A 9,699-nucleotide genomic window follows, 5' to 3' on the forward strand; every position below is an offset into this window, starting at 1 on the left:
AGAATTCAAAGATCAATTTACTCATCAAAAGGATTCTACCTTTTTCAAAAATATTAAATCTCTAAATAAATTGAGAATATGATAGATAAAAAATATTGTATTTTCTTGATTTATCGAAAATGATAAGTAAAAAGTCACAATTCAACGAGTAAGAGGGACGGAGGAGTACTATTTTTTGACAATCAAGGAAAGAAAAGAAGTGTAATATGCTCTATGTTGATGTGGCGAAATTATGAATTGACCGATTATAGGTTGCATTTTTAGTTTAAAAAGATAAAAGAAAAAATGATTTTAAAATTATAATTTAGGTGTATTTTTCACTCTCAATAGTTTAGATATGAATTTTTTAAAAAACAGTTTAGCGTGTTTTTGATACTCAACTCAAAAATAACGTGTTAGCAAAAAAACAAAAACACATGGACAAAAAATTTGGATCAGACACGCCTGAATGTATGCATACACACATTTGGTTCCGTCAACATTAAGATATGTTTCTCATACCAGATGATTTAGATATAAAATTCAAAGAAAAAAAGACTTCGCAAGAAAATAATTTTTAAAAACTTCACAATTTCATGTGTTACGTGGAGATGTAAAACAAAAGATCAAAACAAGACAATTGAAGTGAAAAATAATGATATTGGAATTATAAGACTAACAATATTATAAAGTAGATAAATGTTGGAACAATAATTGAAAATTCCGACATATGGTGATAAAGTTAAGATTAGTAAAACCAACAGAAGAGGATTGACTTTCCTACTTTGCAAAAACAACAGCACTAGGGATAATATTCAAGCAAGAAACAAAACAAAGATCAAATGATCTTTCTTGCATAATCTAATTTAGGTTACAAACAAGAACTTCAAGTCTGCCTCTGTTAATTTCCCCAAGGCCGCAGAAGAGCCACCGACCGTCCTGCACAAAACATCAAATATTGTACAATCAGCACATCAGAGAGAGAATAGAGGAGAGTGTTAAGAGTAAAAGAGGAAAATCGGAAGCCAAGTGTAAAACAGTATAGGCCAATAATCTGTCCAAGTGAGATTTGAAGGGAGAAGCATTAAGTGTTTATAGTTGCGAGTTGCGACTTATATGAATGAGAAAGAAAAAAAGGAATGAAGATAAAATAGTGTATGACCCTACTCCAATCCTTAGCTCAACTTTTAACAAGTCTCTGACCATAACGCTCCATTTAAAACTCATCTCAGCACAATATTATATGTTCACAAAAAGAAAATCTCAATTCTCTTAATTTATCTTGAAATCATTTCTAAGAAAACGGATCAAAATTACTCAACAATTTGTAGTCATCGAATTATTTTCTTTGAATACCCATGCAACTAGAACAATGAAGTTGGAGAAACTTACCCTTCAAAAACAAGCTCCTTCTTCTGTTGCAACTTTAAGATCCTCTCCTCGACTGTATTCTCAATCACAAATCTCACAATCCTAGAAATGAGAAAACAAAAATAAGCTCCCTTCATTGGTATAGCTGGTTAAAGAAATACAAACACACACCTGATTGGTTTATACTGCCCTATTCGATGGATTCTATCTTGGGCTTGCTGCTCCACAGCAGGATTCCACCAAGGATCCATCAAGAAAACCTAGTAAAGTGCAAGAGGAGAGCGACACATCAAGGAAAATAGTCTAAGTCATTCAACAAAAAATTACACGTCCCAAAAAGCATTTGTTCTTTAGGTGAACAGTGAAGGAAGTTAAAATTTCCCCAACAAAATAAATATTTGGAACCTGAAGAGAAGAAGGAATCAAATAATAGATTCAACTCACTTGGTATTTGACAAGAAATGAAAAATATGCATTGACAGAGAAAGGAAAGAAAAACTTTACTTGTGATGCCACTGTAAGATTGAGGGCAACACCTCCGGCTTTCAAGCTCATAAGGAATATCCTGCAATCTGGATCCTCGGTGAATCTTGTAATTGCAGAATCTCTGGCAGTCATAGACATGGATCCATCTAACTGAACACAACCGACGCCCGACTGCCATATGCACACAAGATATGGTTTTTGTTGTGACTACTGATGGCAACAAGAGGGGTAGGTGTGGAAGGGGATAAAGATAGCATATCTTACCTTCTGTAGAGCATAGTGTATCAGATCCAAAAATGATGTGAATTGACTGAAGACTATTGCTTTCGCAGAACCATCTCTTTCAATCATGAACCTTATTTCTTCTCTCTAGAGCCAATAAAAGAAGCAGCAATGAGAACGACGCATAGTGGTTCTTTTTACCACAACAGAGATACCATAGATATTCACAAGAAAAGCATTAGACGAGTTTAAGACATAATATCAAAGGATATATATAAGATTGAGACCACTACGAGTACTTATTATTCCTCAATTAGTTTCCACTAAAAGTGGGGGTGGTATTTGATGCAACATTTCCAATGGTAAGCAAACTCAATTAGTTTCTACTCAAAGTGGGGGCGGTAGTTGATTCAACGTTTCCAATGGTAAGCAAAACTTCAATTAGACCTCATGTATCCCCCATTTTGCTCACTTCCAAACTTCACGAGAAATTTATCAATTTTCCTAGGTGCATATCAAGCAAATTCACCAAGATACAATATCTAAAAAGACTGAAACCATTATCCTGAACTTCTGCATGCGTAACATCTTGATCCTATGCCTGGTAAGTTAGATGGTATGGGTGCCTTAGGAAACATATCTAATTCCTGCAAATGATGCAACATTGCAGCATCTTGCACTCTTTGTGAGAGGAAAACAATAAAATAAAGCAACATATAAAGAAGGGACAAGATATATATATTGATTGAAAAGTAATTGGATACCAAAGCCTCTATTTTTGTGCTTGTCTGGAAATTATCAAGATGAATTCTGTTCAGTATACTTGAGGACCTAAACCCTTTGATAGTAGCTTTAGATTTCTGATCCCCCTTATCATTTGCCGTGAAATCCACTGTAAGTGTTTTAGCACATGAAGGGCATGAAACTTGTCCCACACTTGCAGAAAAATCTATTAGACATGACTTGCAAAAGACGTGTGTGCAAGAAGTAACCTGCAATAATCAAAAGACGTACATGTTTTATAAGAGAGTCGGTTCAAACTTCAAACGACAGAATAATGTAAAAGAATTTATAGCATCTTTTCTTAGATTGTCAAGAAATGAGGTACATGAATTTAAATGATGAAGTCCACAAATTTTATGGAAGTCCTTTTAGGTGTTTAAAGGCTTTCTTAAAAGCATTTCTAGTTAAATATTTGAGGTCTTTCATATAGTGCTGGAGAAGAATTAACAGAAGCTCAGGCACTCAAAGAAGTCTAAAAAAGCTATTCTGAATAGCTTTTGAAAAGACATCGTAGATGTAAATGCGGAGAAATATGGCCACATTAAGATTTGAAATATCCATCATATAATAGATGGAACATTAATGTAGTACAAGTATTAACTTTAGGTGAATTATCAAGTTTCTTTTTTTCTTTCTTTACTACTTTTTATTTCTTTTTTCAGGGAAGGGGGGAAGGATGCAACTCACAACTGGATCTTCTACTGGATCATGACATAAACCACATGGTTGTTCAACAGAGCCAGCATCATTTGTGCTTTCTCTTCTAGCCAAAGCAACACTCGAGTATACCACAAGGTAAGGATGATCAACTGCCTGTGGTCAGATCAAAAATAAAATCGAGGAAAATAAATTCCATCAAATATAAGCAATTTTTTTCTAAATTATCACTTTTGAGATAAAATAATGCATAGATCATAGAAAGTCAAATTCTGTGCTTAGTACGAGAAATTTGAACTGTTTATTTCTTTAAGAACCTAAAATTATTAAAGAAGTTAAGAAGATGCAAACGGAGAAGGCAAGGTTTGTATACAAGGTCATATACTGGAGAATAACATCCCAAAACGGAAACTTGTAGCCAAGGCACGCTAAAAACAGTGAAATAGTCAGAGTAACCACTAGCAATCACAAAGGAGACTAATGAAGTCAAAGCTCGCTCCTGCTCTTCTTTATTCAAGGAATTTAAAATAAGAAATATAAAATAGGCACTTTAGTATAGTTTCAGAAAAAAAAACACAATTTTAGACATGCATTTAACATATTCAATGCTATTTCTTAAGGACCATTCAACTAAACTGGATAATTCGGGATTGTATCGCAAAAAGTTAAATTATTAGCAAGGGGACTGTAGGCTAAATTGGTATCCTTGTCTAACATTTTGCCACACTGGATCACACATCAGGCTGGGTTTCTATAATCCAAACCAACACTGTCCACAATGTCAAAATGAGGACAATGAATTCAGGATGACGCTGGGTTTGCCAGTAGTGGTGATGGTGAACTGCGCTAATAACATTGGTGCAAAGACTCTGTACATTATTTAACTTCAGCTTATGTTGGAGACATGGTAACGCCCACTGTCAACAAGGGTAAACCAGATCTTATGAAGAAGGTTATGCCTGCTATTATTGTTGGCAAGCCATGGCATAGAAAGGGCGTTGTTAACATGTACTTTGAAGATAATGTTGTGGTGATTGTGAGTCCAAAGGGTGAAACGCGGAAGGGTCTGCAATCACTTGCCCAATTGGAAAAGAGTGTGCTGATCTTTGACCTAGGATCGCTAGTGTGCTGCCAATGCTATTGTGTAGAAGTACATTTACCAAGTAATTTGTAATTCATGTTTTGAAGGTTTATTTAAGTTTTTGGACATCTAAGGGTTTTGTCTTTGTAAGAATTATTTGCTCTGATAGTAGATTTTCACCCATTAACAACATCAAACATTTCGTTTCCATGGTCTTGTTCTTTTACCAAAATTTATGTAGAAATATTGACAACTAAAACCAAATGCAAGCAGGCTTCATTACATTATTCAGAACAGTTCAGATTGAAAGTACGGTCTCAATACCTGTCGCAGGCGTGTGAGTAGATCAAAAATGTGAGCATAGTTATTCATCAAAGTACCAGCTTGAATGTATCTGCAACAAAATACATCAGGAAGAAATAGTATAGTGATAAGAAGAAGGTGGAATAGCTAGTATTGAGCACTTTCGAAGAAAAACAGTGTAAAATATTTCCAGGAAGAACTCAAGGAGTGTCAATATATATATATATATATATATATACACACACAGACACAGTCACACACTCACATATATATACACACACACCATGATCTGTCCCATTAAAACAAACTGAATAAGAACATTACCATGAGTAGCAGATCGAGAGCAACAAAAAAACAAAAATACCTTTCAAATAAGAAAGTATCCAGTTGCATAAGTAGTGACCAAAATAGATGACATACGTATTAAATTGTGCCTGGCTTTCATTGTACAGTGATGTGTAGTAGTCTTCTTCTTTAACATCCAAAGAATCTTTCCGCAAGGTAACCTGAACGCGAAAGTAACTAACAGGCTGAGTGGAGAGTAAATGATTATCAACTCGAGCACTGCATTAATGTGAACCAAAACTTACAATCCTTGGTGGAAGTGCAAGATCAGCAGCCCTTCCCTTTTTAGTACGTCTTAGCAATATGCTTTTCAAAATTTTGTGTTTCAACAAAACCATCGCATCTTTACCAGTCCCATAATTCCCTTGAGATTGTATGGGTGACGCAATATACTAGAGACAGAAAACGTATCAAACGTCTCGATGTCAGCAACTATATTTTTATCCGAAATAACAGCAAGCACCAGAATAAGTAAATCAATTTGATAACTTACTCTATTCCACCAGCAAAAATGCCGAACAGGTTTGTGGGGGCAATGTGGGCAATCGGATGAGCTAAAATAAACACAAGCAGAAGAGGGAACAACTGAGATTTCAAATGGTGTAAGTTAAAAATAGATTCAAGTAAGAAAGATTTCAACTGTCATTTAAACATTCATGATTCAACGACAAATTCTATGGTAAAAAAGAACAGATATAACAGAGTAAAAATAAAACAAAACTTGAGAAATATGTTACTCTCTCAAAGCCAAGTTAGATGCCAAAATCAGAAAGAAAATTTTAAGTGTACCTATAGTCCAGAACTCTGCAATCACAATCTTTGCAGAAGTAGTACGAGTAAGGAAGAATTTGCAGGAAACGGACCTGTCCAAAAGTGAGGATGTATTAATTTCAGGGAATGAAGATGCCAATTATGTTAGCCACAAAAGAACATTAATCCAAGAAACTTACAAGAGAGTAAAGCTCTCCTACACGGTTCTGGAGGGGAGTACCACTTAAGGCCCACTTATAAGAAGATTCTAGCGCAAGAATAGCTTTTGTAGTGTTGGAACGTCTATCTTTTACATAATGGGCCTATGCCACAAAAGTGCAATCAGTTAGAGAACTTGAGATGAAGGGTTGAGAGAAAGCTGCAGATTAAGGGTTTGTATTGCACGTAAAGAAGAATTTTGAGATGCAGACGCAAACACTTCATGCCTTATGTATACTATGATCATATAGATGGAAGGAACAGACTACTCAGGGCTTCACTATGAAGACCAAAATTAACATACCTTTATTAAGAAAGGAAAAACAAGGTAACAAAGACCAAACAAGAGTGTACACGAAAGTTTCATGTCATGAGAAATTGAGTATTCAATGTGCTTTTAGGACAAAGACAAACTTTTTACCTCATCCAAAATGATACGATTCCATTTCACACAGTGCAAAACTGACTTCCTCGGGGACATATCTTGACTGGCACAGGCTGAATCATCAACAGAACCAGCATCAGTATCGCTTTTGCGCTTTATACCCTTCCCACGACCTCCTTTACCCGTATCAATCTCTGAATCACCTTCAATAGGATTCTTTTTCAGCTTTGATGGTTTTCCTCCAGGCTTGCTCTGCTGCTTTGATTGTTTGTCCGTTTTAACGGCATGTGGTCCACAATAGTACTTCTGGTGAAAAGGGAGCTTTTGTTCATAAAAAGACTTTCCACACCACTGACATTTTTCTTTTGGTGGCAACACATTTTTCCGGTACTCAGCCTCCACCGTGGAGTATGTAGTGATGACAAATTCATATTCTGCAAATTTGTCAATGTTCTTCTCCCTATTGGCACCATGGTATACCAGAACTTTGTTGCTTCCTTTAGCGGTGAAGCGGTCAATCTCACTGACCCACTGAATCACAGCAACAACCGGACATATAACTAGTGTTCCTTTCACTGCAAGGAGCTCCTGGGAAGAACAAGGGGCAGATGAGAGCAAACTGGAATCAGAAATTGCTTGCGCTAGTTCACGTCTAGCAAGAACAAGAGCTATGGCTTGAGCAGTCTTCCCCATCCCCATCTCATCAGCAAGTATACCGCCTCTAGCATTAGATTCTTCTTGCTTCAACGCCCAAGACAACCACTCTTTCTGGTACCTCAGCAAGGGCATAATGAAATCAGATGGTGGCTGAGCAGTTTCAGTCACCAACTCATCCTGAATATTGAGGTCAGGATCATTTGGATAGTTTTCAGCCATCCAACTATCGTTTTCTTCTTCCCAGATCTCCCACAGCAAAATAGGTCTCTTCTTTTGATTCTTTTCACGGATCTTCTTCCTATCCTCTATCCTCCCTATCAATTGAAGGTAGCCAGCATCTACTTCACCACCCCCTCCTACTTCATTCAATACCAAATCTACATGTTCCTCTTCTTCTCCCTGATCTTCTTTTGTTTCAATCCTCTTTTTGCCCCCGTTTCTTTTTGTTCTATTAGAGCATACCACTTCCTCATTTAAATTAACAACTTCATCAGCTACATCTGCATATATGATTAAACCAATTAGTACAATCACATAATTAACCGTTTACATTCACTATTCAACACACATCCATATTTGTCTGCATGAGTTTTTGCCTCAGGTTATCCAATAGGTATCAAGCATCAGTTTTCACAGTAGTTGCAACAGTTAAAAAAGACCAAATTGAGGGCATATTAATTTTGTTTCATAAGTTGACAACATTTGCATGAATAATAAAAAGTTCTATGAATTACCTTCATCACTGATTACATTGTACTCAGAATCCGAGGGTATAGAAAGAAGGTCATCCTCATCAGAGCTGTCCTGATATTGGCGGCTTTGTTTTCCTAATTTCACAATTCACATCAAGTCCAACCACATCATTTACCTTTATGCACAACACATACTAGATGTATGACATATATATACCATCTCAGAGAAATGCCTTATCACACACACAAATTAAAATTCATTTTTTTAAAACAAAGTAGGTGTTACTTGTTTATAAAGATGGATATAAACTCAAAACAGAAGATCTTTTTGAAAAAAACAACAGAGAAGAAATTGTTTCAGACTCCGAAAAATCGAAAATGGTCTATGTAAATTCCTCCATACCAAACACACCTTTAAAAAAAAACAAAAACTCCCATATCACTTTTTGCAATCACTAAAATTCAATTAAAAAAAGGGCAAAAATTCACATGAAAAGAAAAAAAAAGTATGATCGCATATGTATAGAGAAGCAGAAACCATAAAAGGAAGGATTTTCCGATGAAACCTTCGGCGGGAGAGGAAGAAGGACGAGAACGGAGCTTCATTGATTAGGGTTTAGCTGGGAGAAAAAACTCAAGAGTAGCCACAAGTGTGTCTGTTTCCCTGAAGAGAGAATGTTGTTGTATGTTGAGAGACATTTGTGAGGCGGGAAAGGCATTTATATAGCAAAAATTGTTATGCTAAAAAGGGTTGACCATTTAACTATTTTCCCATTTTAGCCATATATAAACTTGACCAAACTTTTAAATCTTAATTTTTGGACTTAAGCTATTTATAAAGTTGATTAACTTGTAAATGTAAATATATGGATTTCAGTAAATTTGAACAACTTTAAAATTTGAATATTAGGATTTTAGCAATTAATAAATTTGACTGACTTTTAAATGTAAATATTTGGATTTTAGCAATTCATAAATTTGTCTAACTTTTAAATTTAATATTTTGATTTTAGCAATTTATAAATTTGACCAATTTTTAATTTTTTTTTCTCCAGATTTCAGCAGTTTAAATTTGACCAATTTTTAAATCTAAATTTTCAGAAATTTACATTTCACCAATTTTTATATAAATTGTTGGATTTCATCAATTTAAATTTGACCAATTTTTAAATCTAAATTTGGCAGTTCATCAATTTAAATTTGACCAACTTTTAAATTTTTGCAATCTAAATTTGACTGAATAATTCTTTACATATTTTTAAATATTTTTAAGTTGTTAATTATTGTATATACTAGATAGAGGTGACCCGTGCAAGCGTTGGAAGATTTTTGTTAGTTGGATCTAAACATATAGAAATGTATGAGCCGGCTAAATGTATATATGGAGATACATAGATATATAGAGATCGCTAGATATTGTAAATATAGTTGGCAATTATGGCTGTATTATTTAGATAATTACATCCTATCATATTTACATAATACTGACTTTTGGCTGTTTTTCAGAGTTGGGCAGCTCCAGATAAAATTTACCTGTGAAATAAGAGGAAAAATGAATTTAGTACAACTTTAAAGTGATTGGATTATTTAAGAATGAATTTAGTATAGTAAATGTGGATCACTGCATCAACAATTCTAAAACTTGTTAGTGAATGGAGTATTTCAGAATTAAAGACAACATGTAAGATAAAAATATAATATAATCATTTTGGGTTGTACCTGAGAATTTTGAAAAAGTAGGCAGCAAAAGTTTACGCCATCAACATCAG

At 34.8% G+C, this 9,699-nt stretch overlaps 1 protein-coding gene and 1 pseudogene across 1 annotated transcript; one reads left to right on the forward strand and one right to left on the reverse strand.

Annotated features, from left to right (window-relative positions):
- Positions 1-693: 693 nt before the first annotated feature.
- Positions 694-8,591, reverse strand: LOC107001711 (DNA repair protein RAD16-like). Its single transcript, XM_015199680.2, has 16 exons — positions 8,497-8,591; positions 7,973-8,065; positions 6,618-7,738; positions 6,178-6,300; positions 6,017-6,090; positions 5,721-5,781; positions 5,473-5,619; positions 5,303-5,388; positions 4,904-4,973; positions 3,529-3,654; positions 2,823-3,050; positions 2,101-2,205; positions 1,855-2,007; positions 1,522-1,610; positions 1,372-1,452; positions 694-918 (listed from the first exon to the last, which is right to left on the reverse strand). Exons 1-16 carry the CDS (start codon positions 8,534-8,536, stop codon positions 846-848), a joined length of 2,670 nt encoding a protein of 889 aa, XP_015055166.1. The 5' UTR covers positions 8,537-8,591; the 3' UTR covers positions 694-845.
- On the forward strand, positions 4,305-4,665 carry LOC107032598 (annotated as a pseudogene).
- Positions 8,592-9,699: the final 1,108 nt, after the last annotated feature.

This window comes from Solanum pennellii, chromosome 10 (genome assembly GCF_001406875.1).
Source record: "Solanum pennellii chromosome 10, SPENNV200".
Lineage (NCBI taxonomy): Eukaryota > Viridiplantae > Streptophyta > Magnoliopsida > Solanales > Solanaceae > Solanum > Solanum pennellii.

Excerpts from the sequence above, each read along its gene's own strand:
- LOC107001711 (XM_015199680.2), bottom strand. The coding sequence starts at position 8,536 with ATGAAGCTCCGTTCTCGTCCTTCTTCCTCTCCCGCCGAAG. Across the intron at positions 5,620-5,720 it reads ATTTTTGCTGGTGGAATAGA|TATATTGCGTCACCCATACA; the intron begins GTAAGTTATCAA and ends TTCTGTCTCTAG. Across the intron at positions 5,389-5,472 it reads TTGCACTTCCACCAAGGATT|GTTACCTTGCGGAAAGATTC; the intron begins GTAAGTTTTGGT and ends TTTCGCGTTCAG.